The sequence below is a fragment of the Acomys russatus genome, chromosome 25 (genome assembly GCF_903995435.1).
Source record: "Acomys russatus chromosome 25, mAcoRus1.1, whole genome shotgun sequence".
Lineage (NCBI taxonomy): Eukaryota > Metazoa > Chordata > Mammalia > Rodentia > Muridae > Acomys > Acomys russatus.
In genome coordinates, this window is record NC_067161.1 from 12,362,544 (window position 1) to 12,388,132 (window position 25,589).

Here is a 25,589-nt window from a genome sequence, read left to right on the forward strand (position 1 = left end):
CCCTTCACAGTAGCTGCTGTCTGGGGGAGGCGCGGGCAATGGTTGCAACTCTTGAGGAGTACTGCAGCCAGCCCAGGGCCCAGTGGGAAACTCATGCAGGGACCCTGACCTCTTCATCCCATCTCACAGCCATGTTCTAGCTCACTGCAGAGTGTGTTTTCTGCCACCTTCTTGGATGGCATCCTGTCCTCAAGCCTGGGTGCACCAGGCTGTATGACAAGAAGTTAAAACTGACCCGCCTTGCCTGTTCCTGGGTCCTGATGGGTAGGTCTAAGAGACAAAGCCAGGGGTGCTCTGGATTGGGAAGGACCATATCTGAGTTGGACCCAAGGGGATGAGAAACACTGCACAGGGTCTCAAAGACTTGGTACCAAAAAGCATGTGCAATCTGTCCACAGTTATGTGTTGACTACATGTTGAAATGATATTTTTGGATATATTAGGTTAAATAAAACAATCAAAATTTGTCTCTCTCAATATTCTTATTTTGGCTCTTGGAAAGGCTGATATCCCAGTAGCCACATCTGTGACAGCTGTCCTACCCTTAGGTATCTGTTCCCAGATGCAGGACTGGCTGTGTCCCGTTTGCCTAGGACCCTTGCCTTCTACTCTCTGTGTGTGACTCAAGGGCTTGTGATGGTTCCTGAACAACCCTTTACCATGGCCATCACCCAGTAGTCCCAGAGCCACAGGAGGCTCTTTTGCAAGAGGGATGCTTCATTGTCCCCCCTACCTTCCAGGACCCTTGCCTTATGCTATGTGTGTGACTCAAAGGCCTGTGATGGTTACTGAACAGCCTCCAGGGGCCACACGTTAGGGGAGTCTGCAGGACAGGGCAGATGAGGGCTTAAGTTACACTGGCAGTTGGCCATGAAGTCATAGGGTTCTGATGAGAAAAAGAAGGTTCCAGGATAACTCAGCTGTACCTGCCTCCTTCAGCATTCACCGAGGAGAGGCAGGTATAAGGGCAGGAGCCCACTACCTTATACTTTAACTGCTCTCGGGTCCACAGCCTCTCCTTCTGACTCATCTTCTACCCAAGGCCACTGTCTCCACTACAGTCCCCCCCCCCCCCAGATCCAGCCCTTCCTCCTGACCCTGCCTCCCTAAATCCCAAAGCCTCTTCCTAATCCTTGCCTACTCTGTGGCCCAAAGTCTTCTCTTCTCTCAACTGATCCCTAGTTCCTGTGGCTCTCTAGCCTGCATTATTGCCTCCCTCTCAGCCACCCTGGCCTCATGTCCAGCTCTGGGCAGCCACGGGCACTGGTACCATAACCTGAGCCACAGGTGGTGGCTGTGGTGAAGCCATGTCAGGTGAGTGGAGTGGGGGAAACACTTTCTGACTGCTTCCCTGAGGCTCTGAACCTCCATGAGGGCTGGTCTGTGTGACTGTGATGAGTCTGCACCCAGGATGACACTGAGCAAGATTACAGGGGCTACTACTGTCCTTGTGCATGAGCTCCCAAGGTGCCTCCTTCCAGAGCCAGTGGACAGCCCCTCATTAGGGCGTTCACCTCCTTCACATCTAAGCACCATCACGCTGGAGGACCTGGAGCTTCTCTTAACAGAAGGCCTAGCCAGTCCTGAGCCCCTGAGTGTGGAGGCCTCCGAGAGGTATGAGTGCAACAGCCTGGTGTCCAGCTCCTTGGTCCCTGAACATGATAACCCTAAGCGGTGGAAACAGCTGGAGCAGTGGTGAGCCTCACAGAGTATGAAAAACTGGATGATGTGGGGTAAGGGAGATGACACATTGTGAGGGAGTTAACCTTTAGGAGAGGCACAGCTTGACCCAGCTGCTCTGGCCCTCATCAGGGTAACTGAGCTGCAAACTGAGGTGGTTCGCCTGAGGGCACACAAGGACCGCTGTGAGCATGCCACATTGGGTCTGCTTCGTGAGCTGCTGCAGGTTCGTGCCCGCATGCAGCTACAGGCCTCAGAGCTGCGCCAACTGAGGCAAGAAGTGCAGCAGGCAGCTCAGAGCCCAGAGAAGGATGCACTAGAAGGGAGATACTCGGCAGAGCTGCAAACCCAAGTAAGCCGCCCCTTCTGGTGCTCGGGACAGCTTCCCGTTCCCTGACCCTGCTGATCCCAGTGGCTTCAGGCTCTGTCCACCTGCATCTGTGCTGGAGGGAGCTCAGCCTGCCCAGGCCTTCCTTCCTCCTTAACAGTTATCTGGGCCCCAGAGCCAGAGCCAGAGCCAGATGCAAGCCTTGGATAAAAGGTACACACACCCGACACCCCACAAAGGAGGGGAGGCCTCAGTGGGCAGGATTGGGGCTCGAACTTCTTTGCAGTAGCTGGTGTTAGGACCTGTGTGGGCATTCTTTCCCCCGCTTGATGATCTTGTTTAAGTAAACAACGCCTATAATAGTTCAACTCCGGCTGGGTTCTGCGCACGCTGGCCCAGACTGTCCAGGTGGTGGGAGGCTGCGGGGCCTCATAGCCAGACAGGCAGCTGGCAGGCCAACTCCTTACGGCAGGCTGGTGGAGGTCCGAGAGGCTTTGACACAGATCAGGAGGACACAAGCACTACAGGACTCAGAGCGGAAGCAGTCCGAGCAGGAGATGAACCTCAGGTGGGCCAGTTCCTTGGACTAGCTCCAAACCAGTATTGTATACACACTGGGAGTCTCGGGCCTGACCAAGGCTGAGGTCCTACCTTCCCTGTGCCTGCAGTGGGCCATCTTCTGCCATTAGTGTGACACTGCTGACTACTGGGGGGCCCTCCTGCCTGTTCTTCATGTGGTGCCTTCCCCTCACCAGGATCCCCAAGGTCTATTTCCACTTCCGTGTGTTACCTGGGTGGGTTGTGTAGCCTGAGAAGGACCTAGGACCCCCAAGGCCCACCAGCCTTCTACGGTTCCCTAGCTGAGCTGGTGTGGCCACACCTACTACCTCTAGGCTGACCAAGCTGACTGGCTTGCTGAGGCAAGAGGAACAGGGCCGGGAAGCAGCCTGCAGCGCCTTGCAGAGCAACCAAGAGGACATCAGCCAAAAGGTGGACCTTGGATTGGCCAAGAATCAGGTATCTCTTGGAAAGCCCGGCCTAGCCTAGGCCGGAGTCATCCACAGGACTCTTGAGTAGGAGGCCTCCAGTGTCTCTAACCTATGGCCCTGCCATCAGTAATGGGTCTCTCTTCCTGCAGTTGTTTCAGTGCATATGGTGGCACAAGAGTAGGCTCACCATCCTATCCTGTCTGCTGTGGTAGCCTCTCATCCCACCTGCATTGCCGTTCACTGGCATTAGCTGTATGCTTAGGCATTGCAACTCACTGCTGCTGTCACACAGCCATGTTTCAAGTGCCCTGTGGCTGCAGGTTTGGGGGAACAGAAGGCACGGATGGGGCAGGCCTCTGACTGACCATCTCAATTGAAGCCGCAGAAAAGGAACATCTGGTCTAAAGCTCCTACTGCAGCTATTTTCAGTCTTAGCATTTCCCTCAAGAAGGACACAAATTCCCAGAACAATATGGCCTCCCTTCCACGTGGGAACCTTAAGAGGGGCCTCTACCTCTGGCGTTGGTCGAGGGTGCCTTTAATTCCAGCACTTGGGAGGCAGAGGCAGGTGGATCACTGTGAGTTTGAGGCCAGCCCAGTCTACAGGGCGAGTTCCAGGACAGCCAAAGCCACACAGAGAAACTCTGTCGGGGGTGGGGGGCTGGTGGCATGAGGAGAAAAAGAGGGGCATCTGCTTCCACATGGGGCTGCCCATGTCTGCCACCAGCTCCTTGGCTCTATAGAGACCAGTTTCCACAGCTGCTGTTCTGTGTATTCAGGCTCCACACAGGACAGGGTGGGCAGAACATACTGGGGGCTTCCAGCTGTTCCAACATAATTCTGCTGCCCAGAAGTAGTGGCATCCCCGTCATGGCTGCTGGGAAGCTAACCCATCGGCATCAAGAGCCCAGAAGCTTTGGGCCACAGATTCCTCACATGCTGGGCGTGGAGGAAGCTATTCTTCCTGCATTCAGGCCCTTTGTGGGCCCTTCAGCATTGGTGTCAAGAATTTACACCGCACTGCCTGTTTTTATAATAAAGTTTTATTGGCACAGAGCCATGAACATTTGTTTAACATAGTGACAGTGACTACTTTAGACAAGAGTTGGGAGGCTTCAAGGGACACCTTGTGAGCTTAAAATGTTTTCTGTCTGGCTCCTCAGAAAACGTGGCTGAGCAGGTAGAGTGCCAGCCTAGCCTGCACAAAATTCTGGGTTCAGTCTCTAGCACCCATAAAACTTGAGTGTGTGGTAATTCTGTCATCTGCACGATAGGCCTGGGACATATATGAAACCCTATCTTAGGGTTTTAGGGCCCCCTCGCTCAGGCGAGAGAGGCCGGCAGTGGCTCAGATGGTGCAAAAGCTCCCTGAGAGCCAGAGTCTGAGAGCTGAGCCTATTGGCAGGAGAGCCCTGTAGCCACAGAAAAGGTGATAGGTAAATGAATACTGTGAGGTAGGTTGTTTATGACTTTTCTTTGGTATGTAGAGAGGTGAGACAATCTCACTGTGAAACCCCAGCTGACCTCAAACTCACAGCAGCACTCCTGTGAGCCTCAGCCTCCTGAGCGCTGCGGTAACAGGCATGTGCCTGAATATCCAGCTTTATCAAATCCTAACATTCCTAGGGAGACATAAGAGAAACATTTATTCACTCCAAATAAGGAAGAAGCCAACAGGCTTAAAGAAAGAGTCCAAGTCCAGCTTGGTGAATAAAGGAGCTTATTGGGGGTTCTTACAGGATAGCATGGCTAACGCAGGTGAGTGCAACACCAAAAAGCCTCCACGGCTTCACCATCAAAATTTTACCTCTTGGGGGTGGGAGAGATGGCTCAGTGGTCAAGAGCACTGGCTGCTCTTCCAAAGGACCCAGGTTCCATTCCCAGCACCCACATGGCAGCTCACACCTGTCTGTAGCTCCACTTCCAGAAGATCTGACAACTTCACACACACAATCAGACATATAGACAGTACACCAATGTACATAAGAATTAATAAACAAAAATCTAAAAAATTTACCTCTTAAATACTTTAGCATTGAGGTAGCTGGGTAGGAGGGAGTGGTGGTTGTAATTTCAGGGAAGGCCTTGTGACTCTCCTTCTTCCCTCCCATCAAGTTTTATATCACTCTGTAGTACAGAAGGTGTGAGGTGGAGGGACAGGAAGCCGGGTTGGGCCTCAAGCCTCCATCCTGTGCCTTCACTCAGAGTGGCAGGAGAGCAACTCAGGGAGGAGGCAGCGCCATCCCAATCCTTTGACGAGGGCACATGGCGCATAGGGTGTTCCCACATGTACAGAATGTCTCACGCCTGCTTCTGTTAAGGAGGCTCGGCTCAGCATGACTCACTGCCCAGTAAACAACCTTCCCTGGATACATACAGGGCTCTGAATACGTGCTGAATTGTCCAGACCCCCTGACTTTACCTGTAGGTCCCTTCCTGGCCCATGAGCTAGTGCTTTGGGGGGACAGTGGGTCCTATCTGCTCTACCTGCATAGCTCAGTGAAAGCAGCCTGGCTATGCAGGCATTGGGAACGTGGCGGAGGGGGAGGCTTCAGGTGACAGTGTGGCCCTTCACAGGCCCAGATGACTAAACTCAGTGAGGAGATGAGCCTTCGCTTCCTAAAGAGAGAGGCCAAGCTTTGCGGTTTTCTGCAGAAGAGTTTCCTGGCCTTGGAGCAGGTGAGGGCCTGGGTGGGGCCCAGTGTCCTCATAGATGGCTCAGGTGGGCTCCAAACTCCCAGCAGCTAGTGCTGTTTCCACAGAGAATGAAATCCTCAGAGAGTACACGGCTGATGGCAGAAAGCAGCCTGCGGGAGGAACTGGAAAGCCGCTGGCAGAAGCTACATGAGCTGACAGAAGAGCGCTTGCGGGCCCTGCGGGCACAGCGTGAGGTGAGCCTGGGTGTCCAGGTGGGGTGGGGGATGGGGTAGTTACCAAGGCTCAGGGCCACTTCTGCCACAGCAGGAGGAGGAGGGTCACCTGCTGGAGCAGTACCGGGGCCTGGACAAAGCTGTGGTCTATCTGACCAAGTTTGTGCGACAGAACCAGGTGTCACTGAATCGTGTCCTGATGGCTGAGCAGAAGGCTCGGTGGGTGTCACGTCAGGACAGTAGGCCACTCAGTCCCTCGCTCAGCTAACCACTGACTGACCTCAGCTAGGGAATGCCCTGTCTCCCTCAACCCCTGCAGCTGTAAGTTAAGCACTAGGCCATTTGGAAATGTTAGGGCAGAATAGCAGGCCTCTGCTAGAGTTCCTGTTCCTTCTCCACCCTGACCCTCACTCACAGCCCCTTCTTGGTAGCACCCATCCTCTTTGGTCCATGGGATCACCTAGAAAGTCCCAGAGCTAGCAACCAGGGTACCCCCCTGGCCAGTGCTAAGGTACAGTTTGGGCATCTATATGCAGGGAAGCCAAGGTAAGCTTGGAAGAGACCCAGGCTGAGGAGCTGGCTTCATATGTCCATGAGAATCTGGAGGCTGTGCAAATGGCTGGCAAGCTAGCCCAGCAGGAAACACAGGGTGTGCTGGAGCTGGTAAGGGGCCGAGTGAGGTGGTGGTCAGCAGGGGTCCCCATGTACACAGGCATCCAGCTAGAGCCTCCCTGACTCCATGTTGTCCCATGCAGCTCCAAGAGAAGAGCCAGGTCCTAGAGGGGTCAGTGGCAGGGCTGGGCCAGCAGCTGAAGGACCTGAGTGACCACTGTCTAGCTCTGAGCTGGAGGCTAGATCTGCAGGAACAAACACTAGGCCTGAAGATGTCCCAGGTGAGGTGGGCAGACCCATAGGAAGGGCAATAAAGAAGGGTGGAGCCTGGGGCTGGAGAGATGGCTCAGTGGTTAAGGGCACTGATTGCTCTTCCAGATGGACTCAGGTTCAAATCCCAGCACCCACATGGCAGCTCACAACTGTCTGTAACTCCAAGACCTTATTGTCTTACACAGACATCCATAACACCAATAGACAGACAAAACACCAACACACATAAAATAAAGGTTAAAAAAAAAAAAAAAGATAGGTGGAGCTGAGAGTCGAGCCCTGGTCCTCTGAATCAGGCAGAGCTCACGCTCCCTCTTTTCCCTGCCCTTTCCCTTCCCCTGGTCAGTTCAGCTAGATGTCCCTGCCTGGCAAGACCCCCAGAGCTGCCATAAAGTCTGGTATCTCTGTCCTCTGCAGAGCCTGGCTAAGCTGTCTGGGCCATCAGCAGGTCTAAATAAAACCATGCTTAGGCAGGGTGTGGAGGCACACGCCTTTAATCCCAGCCCCTGAAAGGCAGAGGCAGGTGGATCTCTGTGAGTTCAAGGCCAGCCTGGTCTACAAAGGGAGTCCAGGACAGCCAGGGCTATACAGAGAAGAAACCCTGTCTCGAGAAACAAAAACAAAAACCAAAAAATAGCCGGGTGTGGTGGCACATACCTTTAATCCCAGCACTCAGGAGGCAGAGGCAGGCAGATCTCTGTGAGTTCGAAGCCAGCCTGGTCTACAAAGGGAGTCCAGGGCAGCCAAGGCTACACAGAGAAACCCTGTCTCAAAAACCAAAAGGAAAACCAAAACAAAAAACAACCAACCAAAACAAAACAGAAAACATGCTGAGGGTCAGACACTGCCTCCTGATTTCCTGATTTCAGCCCTGTCTACCTGTCTGTCTACCATCCCTCACCGGATGTTGGAATTGTAGGCGCAGACTGCATGGGAAGGTGTGGAGAGGGAGTCGCTGCAGGATCTGACCCAGCAACTGAAAGAGATCTCAGCTCACTTACATGAGGTTCAGGAGAAAGTGAACAACTTCCCCCAGCAGGTGGGTAGGGCCAGGGTGCAGCTAGCCTTGGGGTTCCCAGCCTTGGCTGGGCTTGAACTGGCCTGGGGCTCCCAGGTGGCTGTGCCAAGTCACCTTAGGCTCCTATATATTCCACATTTCAGATAGAAAGTGTCTCCACCAAGTGTGTCCTTTACAAGAGTGATGTGGATGTGAAGATTTCTGCTGAGGGAAAGGCCAGGTGAGGGCTCAAAGCCACCCATTCCTCTGGGAGGTCCTGGTCCCCACAGTACTCTTCCAAGCCCTGCACCCCCACCCCTGTGGTTGCCTGGCCCCCCAGCTAGTCCCACCCTGGGCTCTACCTCCTCTGCTGTAACCTGCAAACAGCCTCAAGTTTAGCCCTGGGACAACCTCAGAGGTCCCAGCTCTGGACTGAGCCTTCTGCCTTGGGCCCTGGGACCCCCTACAACCAGCCCTTGGTGCCCACAGGGAGCTTGAGATGGAGGCTGCACGACAGGAGCTAGCCACCCTGCTGATGTCTGTACAGCTTCTAAAGGAGGAGAGCCCTGGACGGAAGATTGCTGAGATCCAGGGCCAGCTGGACACGGTATCCCTTGGGCCCCAGGAAGCACCTGTACCTTTCTGCTTCCCTGAACTCCAGGCTCGCATTGGTTCTCTGGTAGCGGGTATGCTTGGACATCCGCAGTCCATGTCGACCCATGATTAGAGCTGTGTTTAGTTTCAGAAACAAATGATTAAGTTGGAGAACAGTGTTCAGGCCAACAAAACCATCCAGAACTTGAAGTTTAATAACGAGACCAAGCTGGTAAGGGAAGACGCTGAGAGAACCACTGGCCCCCTCACCCTCTGCCAGCCAGGCCCCAAGTCTCCTTTTTCCATGTGACCCCAGGGGGCAGTTCACCAGCTGGGTGGTGCTGAACAAGTTTCCTGGAGATGAGGGCCTCCCCCTGGCCTTCCTCCACAGAAGCAATCCCCCCACACACACATCTGCTGCACGCCCCCATGGTTGATCCAATTCCCATTTCTCTGAAGTTGTCTTGTTCCCCCATGGGGAACTGCACCTCTGCACTCGCAGCGCGCAGAGGAGATTGCAACCCTTCGGGAGAGCATGCTGCACCTATGGAGTGAGGAGGGCCCCTGGCCGCTGACAGTGGGCAGCAAGCGGGTATTCATGTCCCTGGTGAGACAGCGGTTCTTCATCAAGGACGTAGCCCTGGACAAACTGGTCCCTGTGAACTCATGGGGAGTGTACCAGGCTGTGAGGTGGGCAGCTGAGAGCTGGGGTCTCCCAAGGGTAGCAGCTCGGCCACAGGAGGCATTTTGGGAATGAGCTGTGTCTCTGGGCAGGTGGCTTCAGTGGAAGACAGTCCTCTTGAACTTGTTGGCCCAGCAAAAGCCAGGAGCCATCTCAGCCATGACCCACTGGAAGCCTGCACTCAAGACCGTGTCTCTGACTCTGTCCCAGAAATAAACATGCCAGTTCTTGTACCTATTGGAGCCAGAGTCTCCTGTTTTTTGGTGGAATGAATGGCTTGTCCACAGCTCATAGGCCTGATAAGGGTGTCAAGCTGTGAGAGGCACCAAACTCAGAAGACCCAAGTTACTTGACCCTGAAGGACCCTTCCTGTCCTGCCTGGTCCAAGGCCAGCTATCACTTTCCCTGGGGGTTCTGTGCAGAGGCACCTGGGCCTCACCTCTCAGGACATCCCAGCTTCCTGTGAGGACAGATGTAAAGAGTGAGGACACGGGCTCCACAGGTCACCCCTGCCTGGCTGCCCACTAACCCTGAAGTGCCACCAAGGAAGCCACTTGTGGACATGAATCTGAGAGTAAACATCTGTGTTTCTTTGTGTGGTCAGGCGGTGGCCCTTTTCTAGCCTCTCAAGAAAACCTGGAATCTGTATGCGGCTCCCAGTCCTGCCACCAGTCTGCCTGAGGACAACACAGAGAGACTGGTCCTACAGAGAGTGACAGTGGGGAGGGATGGCCTGGTTTGGTTCCTAACCCAGCTGCTCTTTGCCACTGACTTGAATCTTGGGGCTGGCCTGGTAAAGAATGGGTCTTTCCCGAGGGACAAGAGTATGCAAGTGCCTCACAGTTCTTGGCTGAGTTCCATCCATTTCCTATGGGCAGAGTTCTGAGGCCTGCTGTGTATAGTGGGGACCTCTAAGAGCTGGTGGCCACATGTGGCTAGGTCTGGCTAAGCTTTTGCTCTCTCCCTGCTCTCAGGACTGGTGGCAGCAGTTCCGGGCTCAGGATAAGCTCAGATTCTCTCAGGCCTGCTCTCCTCCTGAGGGAGAGACAACTGCGTGGCTACTTAGATAGACCCACTAGGACAGGGCCTGGGCTACAGGAGGGAAATGTTGGGCGCCTTAGAAAGGGCCACTGCTGCCGCAGTACACACCTGACCCACCTACTCACAAGACCTCAGCTAGCTGTGTCCCTTCCAGGGCCTGGGTGCCTCCACCCTGCAGCTCAGAGCCACCCTCGGCAGACCAGCTGGCCAGCAGATCACTAAAATCTGGTGTGCCCGGATGCAGTAGGCCTAGTGGGTTAGGCACAGGCTCCTTCCAGAAGGATGGAGGCAGTTTCCTTTGGGTCATAGGCGTGATGTGACTGTACTTGCGCTCTAGCCTCAGTCTTCGGCAAGCTGACACCCTGGGCCTGGAGAACTGCCAAAGCCCATAGTCAAAGAGCTCAGCCAGGGGACCCAGTGGTGGCACGCTGTCCCCTCTGTGGCCCTCAGGCTCCCCAGGAAAAGGCACCCTGATCTCAGCAGCATCCTCATCCCCTGGGGGCCCATCCTGGGCCAGGCACACCAGGTCAGCATAGTATAGATCCCGGGCAGAGCCGCTGGTTGGTTGGCTGTCAGCATAGATGTCTTGAGCACCTGGGTCTTGCCCTGTATCCTTGCGTCCAAAGTACCTCTGGATATCGCTGCTGATGAACTCTGAGAAGCGCAGCAGCTGCATTGGGGTCTCAGGGCTGCTGGGACCCTGGGGGGCCACTCCTGAGCTCTGGGAGTCTGGGCTGCAGCCATGTGAACCCTCACCTTGCAACTCTTGGTCTCTCTCTCCCTCTTCTTCCTCTTCCTCTTCCTCTTCCTCCTCTTCCTCTTCAGAAGTTTCTGGAGCTTGTAGGTCTGTGGGCAGGAAGGACTGGTGTGATGGTAGGGACAGTTGGAAGTCACAGACAGACCGTATCACACCAGCAGCCATCTTGTTTGGGTCTCTAAGATTCTGGGGATCCCTGGAGCAGCAGACATAAGCTAGGGAGGAAGTAAGATCACAGTTTAGCAAGTAGGGCTGGCAGCGCCCACTGGACAGCCTGACTGTATGGCCCCGAAAAGGCTGCCTCAAGTCTTTCCTCTCTAGATCCCTAGGCCACCCAAGTTCAGAGAGGGCCTGGCTTATCCGAGAGATGTACAGGATGGATCCTCTCATGTAGGGGTGGAGCCATCATGGGCCAGGGAAACCAGATGGTACCACTACAGCCATCACACTTGTGATCACTCAGGCCACAGAGTAGGCTAGGAGGCAGATGTCCTAGAGGCCAGTACTAACCAAACAGGCAGGGACAGGCACTGCACAAGAATTCTGCCCTGTCCCAACCTGGATCACTGTGGTGACAGGCCCAAAACCTGCCTTGACAGGCCCAGAAGCCTGGCAGATGTTATGAGGAGCTTCAGGGGCCATGGTAGCCAAAAAGCCCAACCTGACCTGGTTTCTACCTAGCAATAGTTACAGCTTGGGTGCTCTTTTTAAGGAGGTGCAGTTGTTGGGGGGTTGGTTTTGAGTTTTGGTTTTGGTTGATTTGGTTTTCTTTGTTTTGAAATAGGGTCTCTCTAGATAGTCCCGGCCGTCCTGGAACTTGCTATGTAAACTGGACTGGTCTCCAACTCAGAGGTCTGCCTACCCCTGCCTCTAGAGTGCTGGATTAAAGGCATGTGCCACCATTCTTGGTAGGGATTCTTGTTTTTTAAGAGTCTTGTTTTTAAGATTCTTATTTTTAAAGCCAAGCTGGGCACGGTAGCACACGCCTTTAATCCCAGCACTGAGGAGGCAGAGGCAGGTGGATCTCTGTGAGTTCAAGGCTAGCCTGATTCTAAGAGTGAGTTCCAGGACAGCCAAGGCTACACAGAGAAACTGTCTAGAAAAACGAGAGGGGGTAGGGAGGGGGTGAGGGAGGAAGAGGGAGACAGACAGACAGACAGACAGACAAGACTTGGAGCCTAGACTGGCCTTGAACTGTATTGATCCTGCCTTAGCCTCCTGAATGCAGTGATGACAGGCAAGGGCCACCACATGCAGCTAGCCCTGGGTTTAATTTGATAGCTGATCACAATGTGAGGATACCTGAGTGCTCCACCCAGACCTCCTGCCAAGGGCTGGAGGGACAGATGATAGATTCCTCAGAGGAGTGGTCACCAAAGATTGCTGTGCAGGTCCAGAAGGGCCCAAGGACAATTACTGAGCCTGAGGAAGGGTGGCATTGAGAGTAATGTGGCTCTTCTGGCTAGTGACCCTGCAATGGCTCTAGAACCACCAGGCTCCTTCACAGAGAAAGAGGAGCACAGCTATCCAGCTAGGCGTATCAGAAGACAATCTCTCTCTGAGAGGCTCGGGTATTGAGTGGCCTCTTGGTCAGATCTCCTCCCTGTTACCCCAAAACCCTGAGTTTGGGAAGCAGAGGCTGGCCACTTCAGTGTCCTACATAGTTGGATTCCTCTGTCCAGGAGGTGTCTGGTGGTCCTGACACTCGCCTTTGAGAATGACTGTTGGTGGAGAGCTCAATGCAAGCATATTTCCAGTGAGAGGGAGCCCCATCCCCATCCCCATCCCCCAGTGGTGTGACCACCCCAGAAGACTCCAACCCACTCACCCAGGCCCCTACCTGACTGGGACTGCAGCGCTCACTCAGCAGGCCCACCTCCGCCCGAGGCACAAGCATTTATAGCTGGGCTCCACAACTGCCCGAGGCTGGCAAATATTTGGCAACGGCATTGTCATCGCAGACTGGGCAAACAGAGCCCGTTTGCTTTAGCGCCCAGCAACCAGAGCCCAGAGGGGGGAGTGCCCACAGACTGCCTCACCTGCACGAAGCCTGCCGGGGAACCATGGAGTGTTTGCCGCTGGCCCAGCTGGCCCACACCCTGGACCCGAGAACCCTTATCTGTGCTGCTGATTGAGGCCCCATCCAAGCCTTGTCAAATAGGCGGAAAATTAAATTTCATGCTATTTTGAGTTCTGGAGTACGCCTCTCCAGAGGACATCCTGCCTGCAATGCATTTTATAAACCACACTCTGTAGCAACAGGACCTGCAGCAAGGGGAGGGGACTGAGGCTATGCAACCACTCACCAGGTCCAGGGTGGGAGCTAATACCTGCAGCCCGTGGAACCTCTTCAGAGCCCCTCCAGCCTCTGGGCCTTTGTGTAGCTGAGATTAACCATAGCCATGACAGCCAGCCAGCTATACTTGTAGTCCTGACTGAGTCCACTGCTGTCCTGAGCATCCTGGGTAGGGTGGGGACAAGGCACCTCCTTTCCAGGTTGGAAGCCCTCTGGATGTACCTACACCTAAGTGGAGTTGGGGGCCTCCAGTGCTTGCCTGTCTCCCCTCTAGTTCTCCTGAGGCCCTCTGCCTTTCTGATCGTGTAGCTTCTTCTGGCTTCCTTAATCACTAAATTGCTGATCCCGAATTGGATGCTTTTAGAACAAAAGGAATTCCTTCTCTGTCCTCCTGGAGGCCAGAGTCCAAAGGAGATGCCAGCAAGGCTAGTTCCTTCTGGGCAGCTGAGATCCTGTGACTGCCAGCCGCTTGGCGTTTCTTGTCCTAAAACCTGTCAGTACATCACTGTGTCATCATTACTCAGGCTCCCCCCACCACCACCTTTTTTCTTTTTAACCTTAGGACAAGGTCTTGCTATGAAGCGTACACTGGCCTCAAACCAGTGGCTGAGTGCTGGGATTGCAAACCTGTACAACCATGCTTGCCTGGGAACTCTCACGAGGATGGTCACCTTTAGATTTACGGCCACCTCAATCCCAGCACATCCTCTGTTTAGTCACATCTACAAAGACTTTTTCCAAATTCACATTCTGTGGTTTGGGGTGGATGTGCGTTTAGTGGATTCTAACTGATCCAGGTACCTACAGGAAGAATGTGGCCCCTAGAGCACTCAGCTGTCCTTAAGTAACCCAAGATGACTCTTGCTGCTGCTAATTCATTCATTCATTCTTTCTTTCCTTCTTTCTTCCTTCCTTCCTACCTTCCTTTCTTGTTTTTTGTTTGTTTTGTTTTTCAAGACAGGGTTTCTCTATGTAGCCTTGGCTGTCTTGGACTTACTTTGTAGACTAGGCTGGCTTCGAACTCACAGGAATCTGCCTGCCTCTGCCTCCTGAGGGCTGGGATTAAAGGTGTGTGCCACCACCGCCCAGCTCCTTCTTGGTTTTCAAGTCAGGGTTTCTCTATGTAGCCTTGAGTGTCCTGAACTCACTTTGTAGGCCAGGCTGACCTCAAACCTCACAAAGATCTACATACCTCTGCCTCCCTGAGTGCTGGGATTACAGGGGTACACTACCATGCCCTGCTTGCTGGGGACTAGTTCTAAGGACAGGAAAGTGGCTCCTCCCTGTGTGGCTTTCACTATTTCAGGCCCCAAAACATTGCTGATTTGTCTCAAATTCCAGCTCTTCACCAGGCCAGAGGGTTAAGAGGGATGTGGGTACCACTTAGCTTCCTTGGTTCTTTCCTTGCTCCAGGCACATCGCCACTTTAGGCAAGGGTAGCACCTTGATTTCAAGCCAGTGAAACCCTCTTGGGGGCCCTAACCTCCAGCCTGTGGTTTGTCACCTGACATTCTGGCCTTCAGCATTTTCCTGCCCCTCTGCCCCCCAGACCATTCTTGGTGGCTTCAGTCAGTTTGTGGCTCCTAAAAGGTAGGAGGGAAAGGCAACTAACCCTGAAGATACTTCACACTTGGTCACTGAGTCTGGACTGCCACCCAGGGCAGGAAATCCATAGGGAAATGAAACGTTACGTCCTAAGGATGAGAACCTCTCAGGGCTAGTCTGAATTGCGGTGTACTGAGATTGACAGACCTTTGAGCATGCCCAAAGCTCAAGGTTAGATCCCCAACGCCACACATGGGCATGGTGGCACATGCGTATAATCCCAGCATTGAGAGATGGAGGCAGGAGATTCTGGAGTTCAGAGGTCATCCTCAGCAAGAGCCAGGCCACACTAGGCTACATGAGACCCTGTGGCAAAACACCCAGTAGGCAAGGCTGGCACCCTGGGTATGAATGTCTGGAAAGCTGCACACATCTAAGGACTGGGTTGGACACCTGGAGCTGAGCCCTGGAGAAGGGCAGCCAGGGGCAGATCACGTGCAGGCTCAGCAAGGCACAGGAAGGCACGGGGAAGGTGATGGCACAGCTGCTGCTAGTTCTGACCTTTTCTGTCTCTTCTTAGGCAGGAAACTCATGTCCCCGGGGGATACCGGATGTGACTTCTGCCATGGAATGAAGTGGGCCTGGCTAGACCAGGTTCTGAGGATCCGATCTACTCTGGATTTCACCTACTGCTGACCCTATAGTCTGGCCATGTTAGACTCCAGGATCCAAAACCACTCGCCAGTCTTGGCTGTAGGCGCACTGCTTCAGTCTCAGTCAGCTCCCTTGTCACCCACCGGAAGCCCAAACCTGCAGCAGGACTGTGCCGTGTGTGTGTGTGTGTGTGTGTGTGTGTGTGTGTGTGTGTGTGTGTGTGTGTGTTTGCGGTTGCTCCAAGCTGAAGCCGCATCACTCTCTACTGCTGCGTGTGAGAAGGACAAGGTGGCCCAAGAAAGGGATGGAACTAGGTGGATGCTTTAATACCGACAGGTGGGCCTGGGGTCTACAGCTGCACCCTGCACTTGTCTGGGCAGGCAGGGAAGGGGTAGCCAGGGCTCCAGGGAGCTCGATAAAGTACCCAGAAGGGCATGTGGGTTGTGGCCTGCATGCCACCCTGACCGGCACTGGAAACAGGAAGACACACTGAGGCTATGGGTGCAGCCTGTCACCAGCTCACTTGGTCAAGCCTTGGGCTTTCTGGACCTCAGGCTGGGTGCTTCAGGAGGAGGAAACGAGACACAGTTCTGCCATGAAGGTGATCCCACCAATGTTTGACCAAGTACTGGGCTTTGGAAGAGCTGGGTATGAGGCAGTGGATTTGGATGGACCAGCTGAGGCAGGCAGTGTGTCCCAGCAGAGGAGACAGTCTGGAAAGACTCGGCCAGTGCCAAGGAACTAGAATTCCTGAGGTCATTACAGTCATCAGGCAGAGGTGGGAGGTCAGAGACAGAGACTAGAAGATGCTCTATTGCTGGCTTTCAAGAGGGAGGAAAGGGCCACGAGTGAGGGATTCTGGGACTTTCAGAATCTGGGAAATGCAAGGGATCCAGTTGTCTCTGCTGCCTCTGGAACGTCATCTGTTGCCTCCATTTCAGGGCCAGTGAAGCTCTCGTCTTTGGAATCCTACCTGAGCCACACAGCAGTCATACTAAGCATTTGGCACAACAGGAAAGCCATGGTGAGAGTCGTGGCTCAAGATGGGGCTAGGTGGGTTTGTAGGACCCTCTGGCTGGCTGTGAAACATAAAGACACAGTCCCCTGGCATGGGGAGCCTCTGTACCAATGTCCTGGTTGAGATCATGCTTAGGTGAGGCCAAGAACTCCAGAGCCAAAAGCTGGGTGTGGTGATGCATGGTTGTAATCTTAGCTCTAAGGAGGCAGAGACAGAAGATTCGACTAACCTACCCTTCCTGAGTTTCAGACTAGTGAGGGAATGGCAGAAATAAAAAGGTCAGACTGGGTATGGTGCTGCATGCTTTAATTCCAGAACTTGGAGGCAAAGCCAAACAAATCACTGAGTTCATGGCCAGCCTGGTCTACATAGTGAGTTCCAAGATGGCCACAGCTACACAGAGAGACCCTGTCTCAAAAAGCCAAAAAATAAAATAAACAAGGCAGACAACACCTGAAGTTATACACACATCCACAAGCACCCTTCCCCACATACATGCACACTCCACTACACATGCACCCTAACACACAATCATACATACACATATACAAGCACACAAGCAAGGAAACCAAAGAACACCAGAGCCTTGGCTATTTCCTATGTGTGGAGAGACCCTCTCCTGCAGAAGGAAGGCGTAGGAGGTCACTCCCCAGGGCTGTCCCCTCCCCAGGGCTTGGGTTTTACCAGAACACCCCCACACCTTCTTTCCCCCCTTGTCTAACTCAGGCATCTGGATAGTGGGACTAGACTTGGACAGGTTTCGGCCCTGAACTGACCAAGTGCAGAAATGCCCACTTGTACTGGCTGAGAGCAAGCTGTCCACTGACAACTTGTCTTAAAAGGCCTTGTCCTGGAGTAATTCTGAGGCTCTTCACTGCCTGGCAAGAGTTGATGGGGAGGCTGGGCGTGGTGGTGCACGCCTTTAATCCCAGCACTCGGGAAGCAGAGGCAGGTGGATCTCTGTGAGTTCGAAGCCAGCCTGGTCTACAAAGCGAATTCCAGGAGAGAGACGACGGAGAAAACCACCAGCTAAGATGGAAAATTCTAAAATGGGAAAAAATGAGAGCAGACAGTTGTCTGGGAAGAGAACCCTACGAAGGGCCTGTGGGGCCAGCATGGAGACGGGAGGTCTGAGGGAGGAAGCTAGAGAAGGTGTTGCTGTGTAAGTCCAAGCAAAAGGTGCAGACTGAGAGTGCCAATGAGGGCAGATCTGGAGAAGTAGAGGGCGTGGTTAGGGAGCCATCCCCCCCTTTCCATCCCTGCTGAGTTGTGAGCTGTGTTCAGGGCAGGCCAGGTGTCCTCAAGCTAGAGGTTGAACTCTAGCTTTTGCGCTTGGTAAGGCTTGCTTGGGGGACTCAGGGTCAGTGGAGAGACACATGTTCCTAGGATGGTTTCCTCATATGTGTAGTTGGCAGCTAGTGGGTGGACAGGCCAGGAGGAGCCCCTGTCAGCCCAGCCTAATCATCTGCCATTTGGGGACCCTGGAGGCGGCTTGGGGTGAACCATATGTCCTAGCATCTGCTCCTAACTGGGCTAGGCTTTGGGTTGGGCCCAGCAAAGCTCTCTGCCCACTGTCCCTTGCCCCCGCTTGCCCCCACTCACTGTCCAGGCCCCAGACCCTGGGAGAGCGGGACTCTGCCCTTGCAGGTGCTCCCAGGCACCTGGTATCTATCTTCCTGGGAAAATCAATAGCTCCAATATGTCAACTCTTAAGTGGAACTACAATAAATTACCCTGCCATTAAGCACACTGACGGCTGCCGCCTCTGCCTCCCATTAGTGAGACATTAGGCTTCCTGTGAAATTTCTGTGTACTTTGCAGTAATGAGAGCTGAGGTGTTGGTTATGCCCCTGAGGGGTGGGGCAGTGGCTCCGCATACAGTATGGTGGCACATCACATTGCGGAGTTTCTACTGGAGGGCTGTTTCTTCTCCAGCTTCCAGGCCAGGCTCCTGGAGCAGAACCTGCCAGGAAAAGTGGTTACTTCAAAGTTCATTAAGGACCAAGTGGCCGAGGAATAGGGTCCAAGGACACAGGGCTTTGCCCTGGACCAGATGCTGCCAGGAGCAGGATGATGTGAAGGTGGTGTCTGTAGCAGTAGCTGGGTTCTGTGACTGAGCACCATAAACTTCGTGACAGGCTGGGAATGGTGGCGCACACCTTTAAACTCAGCATTCTGGGAGGCAGAGGCAGGCAGATCCTTGTGAGTTCAAGGCCAGCCTGGTCTACAAAGTGAGTCCAGGACAGCCAAGGCTACACAGAGAAACCTGTCTTGAAAAAACCAAGGGGAGGGATTTACTCCTCATGGTCTGGAGTCCTGAATTTTTAAAGTGCTCCTTGCTATAGTTTGGGGGAGATTTTTTTTTTTTAAGATTTATTTATTACGTATACAAATCTCATTATAGATGGTTGTGCGCCGACATGTGGCTGCTGGGATTTGAACTCATGACCTTTGGAAGAGCAGTCAGTGCTCCTAACCTCTGAGCCATCTCTCCAGCCCAGTTTTGGGGAGATTATTGCTGCTCTTTCTGCTTCTGTAGCAGGGTGGGGAGGTGTTCTTAGCTGCTGTTTCTTATTGTCTTGTGGCTCTCCTATTGCTAGGCGCCTTGCCTTCTTCTTTGAAACACCCTCCTGGCTTTGAATTTACACCATATTCTGACCAGTACGATGTCAATGTAACCTGTATCATTTGAAAGACCAAAGTGCCACTCTTGTTTCCAGGGGTGGAAACACTGTTCACTCCAGTACAGCGATGCCAGGCCCAGGAAGATACATAATTCCCATGTTCCATATGGGCAAGCTGAGGCTCAAGGGACTAAACTGTCCCTGTGGTGTCTCATTTCTTTGGGGTGCGTGTGTGTAGGTTCCACGTGTAAAGGTGTGTGGAGACTAGAGGTGGTGTTCCTCGGGAGCCATTCGGCTTGTTTTTGAGATAGACTCTTACTGGGACCTGGGACTTGCCAGTGAAAGCATACTGGGTAACTAGAGAGCTCCACAGATTCCCCCTTCTCTGCCCACCCCCCTGCCCCCAGAGCCGGGGTTACAAACATGTGCCACTACAGAGAGCTTTTTATGTCGCTTGTAAGGATCAAATCAGGTCCTCATGCTTGCATGGTGAGCACTTTACAGATTGAGCCATCTGTCTCCCCAGCCCTAAGATGTCTCTTTCTGCCTCTGATCTGAGCCAGTCATTCAGACTGAGATGGGCTCACTGGTCATTTTCAGAGGCTAGCCCACCCCAGGGTAAAACTCCAACTCCACCTCCTTGTGCTGGGCCCGTGGACTGTTGCAGGCAGCTTGTGCCTGGCTTCCCTATAGTGTCCCATCCAGGAAGTCAGGCTCCCTTCACATCTTAGAGTCTCTTGAGCTCCACCTCCTTCTGGAAGCTCTCCTGGCTTGCACATTGTCTATAGTTAAGGCCCTGGGGTGATTTGAGGTCCTTGCCAGGAGAGTGGTGTGGCAGTGTGGGGTTCTATGATGGAACAGGTGGGGGCAGGGTCCAGGGAGGAGGACCTGGGTAGACAGGTGCCTCTGTTGACACAGTAGCTCTTAGCCAGGGTCCTGGGTTGGGCCTCTCAGTGTGGGGAGGATTCACAGGTATTGCTGGGCTCCAACGTCTCTAGCACTGCTCCCGCTCTGACCCAGTGAGAACCACATACTCCGGGTCACCAGGAGGCTCTCAATGGTGGTCCATCCTGAGGTTGATTACAGCTCACAGGACAGGGATTTCCCAGGACCCTCTTTTGTCCACAAAGCAGTAAGCAGCCCAAAGCTACGGGCACCTTCAAATGACAGACTCAGGGTGCTGCCCTTGCTCAAGGGAGACCTTGAGCAAAACCAAAACCAGATCACAAGGTTTCCAGCCTTCCTCACTTGGCTAGAAAAAACCAAGTGACTTTGTAGGCTGTTGAGATTAGAAGTTTGCCTTGGCGAGGCCCGATTCTGAAGATGCACTGAGCTTCAGTCAGCTTCCAGCTCAAAACGCCGGGCACACACAGGTGAAGGGTGTGTGCGTGTGGTGTAATTCCAGAATCGCCTCCCTGTCGGGTGGTAGGCTGTGCGAGGTGTGGACAGCCTGTGGTCTACACAGAGCCGTTCCCATTCTTCCTGAAGGCGAACGGATCCTGGGGACCTGGGACAATCTAAGTGGACGTGATGTTCCTACATGCCTTTTCGAGGGGACTGCCGGGCCGGGAGCTTCTCACCTCCGGGCCTGAGGGCATGGCTGACTGGGATGGACGCAGCTGGCAGTTGAGACACTGGCCAAGCAGGAGGCTAAGAGCCCTGGTGGGAACTAAGAATGGAAGACGCACTCCTGGAGAGCAAGGACCAAGTACCTCCCCGGACGATGGTCCTGGAAAGAAGACAGAAGATGCCAAGGGTTCTCGAGTCTATGGGCATCGCGAGCATCAGACTGAATACCCCCAGGCCAACCTCTTTCGAGAGTCGAGTCGGCCTCGCTTCCAACTCGCTGCGCCGGCTCAGGCCTCTACGAAGAGACTGAAAACTACACAAACCCCTAAGGTGCCGGGCCATCAAGGCGGGACCCAAGGCGGAAGAGGTAGCCGGGGGGGGGGGGAGGGCAGGGGCGGCGATTGCGCAATTTCCGTTGCGCCGCTAGACTCACGTTTTGTAGTCGTGAAATGGGACGTGAAGCTTGGCTTCCGGTATTGTGCGACGGAAGTGACGAAAGCGCGGCGCGCCGCAGCGTGCGGGTCGAGGTCGCTATGTACAATGTCCTGTGTTCACGGGCTGTGGGGTGAGAGTTGTGAGGTGCAGGTGGGCGAGGGCGGGAGGCGGCCGTGGCGGCGTGACGCTTACTGCTGTCTCTCTTCCAGAGTGGTCCGGGCTCTGCGGCTCGCGGGCTGGGCTTCGCGAAGCCTGCATCCGCCGCCCGGTGGCCGATCTCCAGCCCAGCCTGCAGACAGGGCAGAGGAGGAGGAAGACCCCAACCTCCCGACGCAGTTTTCCTCCAGCAAAGCCGTCCCAGTCCGCTGGACGGTGGAGCATTCCCTGGGGAAACAGCAGCAGCGGCCTTGGTGGAAAGTGCTGCCGTTCACCCTGGCGCTTGTGGTTATGATCATGTGGTGCTATCTGAGGGAGGAGGGCAGCATGGACCAGTGGTTGAGGCAGGTGTTGGGAGAGGAGGACGAGGAGGAGCCGGATGGTCATCTAGAGGAGCCTGAAGCTCCGGCTCGCTACGGGGCTAAAACGTGACAGGGCGCCTGCTGAGGAGGGAAATAAGCAGCGTCCTTCTGTTTCGTTGTCGAATTTGGGGATTTCTGACTTGGTTCTGCGCGTCCCTTCGATGCTTAGAGGACTTGGATGGCGCCGAGACGCGAGAACACAGCACAAAATTGGAGGCTCGAAATCTGATCTTTGCCGGACACCAATGCCCAGTGATTACGTCCAAAGACCTCTCGAGGTTCATAGAACAGGTTGTGGGTGCACCGTGTGCGGTTGAATTTGTCATTGTTTGTACAGCCTAATTATGTTTCCAGAGTTGTTCTGGTGGAAGTGTTACCTGCAGGTCATTTGCTTTCTGAGACAGAATAACTGCAGAGGTGTAATGAACCATGCTGTGTACATCAGTTGAAGCTGATTTTAAGTACTAACAAATGGAAAATACATTTGGTAAAGTCTAATGAACAATTCTCCCCTCCTTTTGCACCAAGTGGGTTTTTGTTTGCTTGCTTGCTTGCTTGCTTTTTTGAGATACAGTCAACCAGCCTTGCCTCAAACTCAAGAGACCAAACTGCCTTGCTTCCACCCCCACACCCCCAATGATAGGATTAAATGTCCTTTGGCATCTTCCCTCCACCCCCAGACAGGGTTTCTCTGTGTAGCCTTGGCTGTCCTAGACTCGCTTTGTAGACCAGGCTGGCCTCGAACTCACAGCGATCTGCCTGCCTCTGCCTCCTGAGTGTGCGCACAATGCCTGGTCTGGCATCCTGTTTTTAAAGATAGTAAATTTCTAGGCCAAGCAGCCAACTACTTCTTCCTGCTCCTCCTCCTCCTCCTTCCTTCTTTCTTCTTCCTGCCAGGCTGATAACTTCTCCCCAGTGATGTAGGTAGCAGAACTCACCTATATCACAGCAGAGCAAAAGGAGAACTTTGGCTATTTGGGACAGTGGGAACACTTACTACATATGTGATGTTTTTCTTTTTTGTTTCTCTGTGTAGTCCTTGCTATCCTGGACCTCTGGCTGTAGACCAGGCTAGCCTGGAACTCAGAGATCCATATGCCTCTGCTTCCTGGGTGCTGGGATTATAAGCATGTGCCAGACTGTAATGTTTGTTTGTTTTGTTTTATTTTGTGGAGTGCCAGAACAGTTACTTCTATGTTTAGTTTTGTGCCATGCTGGTTTTATTTCCCATGGTGCTCAGCCTGATGACTTCTTTGGGTGAACAGTGGATAGGGAGGACCTGCAAATAGGAGATAGCACAGGTAACTGCTGCATTTTCAAGATGATAGCTCAACTTTTGGGCAGAAAGAAATGGTTAAATAAAATCTGTTCTTTCAAGGGAGAAGGAGTTACCTAATAGATGCTTAAAAATTAGATTTTATTTTATTTTTGTTCTTTTTTTTTTTTTTTTTTTTTTTTTGTTTTTTGAGACAGGGTTTCTCTGTGTAGCTTTGGCCGTCCTGGACTCACTTTGTAGACCAGGCTGGCCTCGAACTCACAGTGATCCGCCTGCCTCTGCCTCCCGAGTGCTGGGATTAAAGGCGTGCGCCACCACGCCCGGCTTTTTATTTTTGTTCTTTTTTGAGACAGGGTTTCTTTGTAACCCTGGCTAGTCTGGACTCGCTTTGTAGACCAGGCTGGCCTTGAATTTACACAGGTCCACTTGCTTCTGCCTCCCTAGTGCTAAGGTCCCTAGTGCTAGGATTACAGGCCCCGTGCCTGGCCTAGGTTTATTTTATGTGTATTATATAAATATATATGTGCATCACATGCATGCTTGGTGCCTATGCAGGTAGGAAGAAGGTGTCAGATTCCCTGGAACTGGAGTTTTGAATGGCTGTGAGCCACCATCTGAGTGCTGGGAACTGAAGTTGGGTCCTCTGGAAAAGGAGCCATTACTCTTAACCACTATGAGCTGTCTCTCCATCTCCAACAGCCACTTTTTGCAAGTTCTTAAAAATGGGAAGTCTTACTGGGCAGTGGTGGTGCAATCCCAGCCCAGCACTCAGGGAGGCAGTCAGGTGGATCTCTGAGTTCGAGGCCAGTCTGGTCTACAGAGAGAGTTCCAGGACAGCCAGAGCTGTTGCAGAGAAACCCTGTATCAGGGGAGGCGGGGACAAGGGGTGTGTGTGTGTGTGTGTGTGTGTGTGTGTTTGTGTGTGTGTGTGTGTGTTTGTGTGTGTGTGTGTGTGTGTGTGTGTAATATCCCTCCCCCTCAAAAAAGTTAGCACATATATATTTATATAATACACATAAAATAAACCTAGGTCAGGCACGGGGCCTGGCTTTTTTGTTGTTGTTGTTTTGTTTGTTTGTTTGTTGTTGTTGTTTATTCTGAGCCCTGGAGTAACAGCTTCAACAAAAGACCCTTCTAGTCTTTATGCAGGTGTCACAAGTGATGTCTACAAACGGATACACACATCTTTCGATGGATGATGAGGAACTCAAGACACCTGTGCTTATGTCCACATTAAACTCACCCTGCTGAACTAAGCTTTCCTGCTAGCTCTCCATAGCACCTTACTGAGCCAGCTCTGCTGTCTTTGGCAGTCTTCTGTTTTGTGTCACTCCTGCTGGAGTTTGGGGGTTGACCCAGTTTTCATTTCCCACTCCTCAGCAGTCTTTGAGAAGTGTTTATTCATAACTCTGTAAATTTCCGACCGCCCTTCCCTGCCTCATTCCTCTATTTGATCTACTTTGGAAAGACAATGTTCCTGGCTTTCCTTTTTCTTTTTTAAGACAAGGTCTCCTATAGCCAGGGGCTAGCCGAGAACTCACAAGGTTTCTGTGTGTAACAGCCCTGGCTGTCATGGACTCAAAAACAGTTAATTTCAGCTGGGCATAGTGGCACACACCTGTAATCCCAGGCAGATGCAGGTGGATCTCTTGAGGTCAAGGCCAGCCTGGTCTACTAAGAGTCTTCCATCTTGGAAAAACCAAAAGGAAAAAAAAAGTTAATTTCAGAGTTTGTGGGCTGGGGATACTGTTCGTGCTAGCATGCACATGGCTCTGTGATCGACGTTTAACACCCAACAGCCCCCACCCCCCAAGAAAACCCTCCCAAAAGTTTCAAACAAATTGTCTACAAAATGTCATATGAGGAAGTCAATCATCCTACCGTTAAGTGGTAATTTTTTTAAAAAAAGACTTATTTACTTTATTTATTGCATATGCTTTACAGAAGAGGGCGGCAGATCTCATTATAGATGGTTGTGAGCCACCATGTGGTTGCTGGGAATTGAACTCAGGACCTCTGGAAGAGTAGGTGGCGCTCTTAACCACTGAGCCATCTCTCCCGCCCCTAAGTGGTAATTTTAAAGTATAGCTTATATATATGGACCATGTTGCTATCTTTGTTCATATTCTAGTCGGTGTTCCTGAAAATGGGACAGACTTTCTGTAAACAGGAGATCATTGCTTTTCGGTCTTTGAGAATTCCTGTGGCCTTACAGCTTGCTGCTCAAGCCTTTTCCCTCAGAAGCTTGCTGTCAGCTGAGGAGCTGTGGTCACGTTTTGCATTTACGATGTTTCATACCACAATGTTACACACTAGTGAATGCTAGCCCTGGGTTCTCCCTAGTTCATACTAGCAACTCCTGAGCCCCGCCCCCCACGTGCGTTCCGCACCCAGTGGATCCCCGCTCACTCTGATTTCTGACTACATCCTTTATCCTATGGGCTCCTCGGGCAGCCTTTACTCTAATTTTAAAAAGCGGCTCAACAGAGAATCCACACTCGGTCCATCTTCAAATTGACAAGTTTAATAAAGGGGCGACCACCACCACAGTCTAATTACAGACCTTTTCCAGCTGAAAGAAGCCTGTGTCCAACAGTAGCCCTCGCATCCCAACACCGGCTCGCGGCTCTAGACCCAGAGGCTCACACTCTACACCAACGGGCGTGTCCCGTTTTGCGCCTGTAACTTGGTGCCGTGGGGGGGGGCGGCAGATTCTGCGCGTCGCCTCCGCCGCACAGCGCGCGTGGGCGAGGGGTCGACGGGGGCGTGGCCGGCACGGCGTGCCCGGAGGTGTGGCCGGCGCGGCGGGGGGCGCAGGGGGCTCGGTGCGG

At 53.0% G+C, this 25,589-nt stretch overlaps 3 protein-coding genes across 3 annotated transcripts; 2 read left to right on the forward strand and 1 right to left on the reverse strand.

Moving 5' to 3' along the window:
* The first annotated feature begins 1,152 nt into the window (after positions 1-1,152).
* Positions 1,153-9,513, forward strand: Ccdc154 (coiled-coil domain containing 154). Its single transcript, XM_051167636.1, has 16 exons — positions 1,153-1,695; positions 1,813-2,014; positions 2,169-2,221; positions 2,481-2,576; positions 2,902-3,025; positions 5,575-5,676; positions 5,760-5,888; positions 5,962-6,086; positions 6,404-6,530; positions 6,623-6,760; positions 7,672-7,791; positions 7,914-7,990; positions 8,239-8,356; positions 8,489-8,575; positions 8,846-9,033; positions 9,118-9,513. The coding sequence occupies exons 1-16, from the start codon at positions 1,370-1,372 to the stop codon at positions 9,239-9,241; spliced, it is 2,136 nt and encodes a 711-aa protein (XP_051023593.1). The 5' UTR covers positions 1,153-1,369; the 3' UTR covers positions 9,242-9,513.
* Positions 9,514-9,713: 200 nt separating this feature from the next.
* Positions 9,714-12,805, reverse strand: Percc1 (proline and glutamate rich with coiled coil 1). The gene is made up of 2 exons (XM_051167637.1): positions 12,664-12,805; positions 9,714-11,038 (listed from the first exon to the last, which is right to left on the reverse strand). The coding sequence occupies exon 2, from the start codon at positions 10,986-10,988 to the stop codon at positions 10,188-10,190; it is 801 nt and encodes a 266-aa protein (XP_051023594.1). The 5' UTR covers positions 10,989-11,038; positions 12,664-12,805; the 3' UTR covers positions 9,714-10,187.
* Positions 12,806-20,978: 8,173 nt separating this feature from the next.
* Positions 20,979-21,851, forward strand: LOC127208451 (protein CCSMST1). Its single transcript, XM_051167916.1, has 2 exons — positions 20,979-21,094; positions 21,174-21,851. The coding sequence occupies exons 1-2, from the start codon at positions 20,979-20,981 to the stop codon at positions 21,550-21,552; spliced, it is 495 nt and encodes a 164-aa protein (XP_051023873.1). The 3' UTR covers positions 21,553-21,851.
* Positions 21,852-25,589: the final 3,738 nt, after the last annotated feature.

Excerpts from the sequence above, each read along its gene's own strand:
- Ccdc154 (XM_051167636.1), top strand. The coding sequence starts at position 1,370 with ATGAGGGCTGGTCTGTGTGACTGTGATGAGTCTGCACCCAGGATGACA. Across the intron at positions 5,889-5,961 it reads CCCTGCGGGCACAGCGTGAG|GAGGAGGAGGGTCACCTGCT; the intron begins GTGAGCCTGGGT and ends CTGCCACAGCAG. Across the intron at positions 9,034-9,117 it reads GGAGTGTACCAGGCTGTGAG|GTGGCTTCAGTGGAAGACAG; the intron begins GTGGGCAGCTGA and ends GTCTCTGGGCAG.
- Percc1 (XM_051167637.1), bottom strand. The coding sequence starts at position 10,988 with ATGGCTGCTGGTGTGATACGGTCTGTCTGTGACTTCCAACTGTCCCTA.
- LOC127208451 (XM_051167916.1), top strand. The coding sequence starts at position 20,979 with ATGGGACGTGAAGCTTGGCTTCCGGTATTGTGCGACGGAAGTGACGAA. Across the intron at positions 21,095-21,173 it reads CTGTGTTCACGGGCTGTGGG|AGTGGTCCGGGCTCTGCGGC; the intron begins GTGAGAGTTGTG and ends TCTCTCTTCCAG.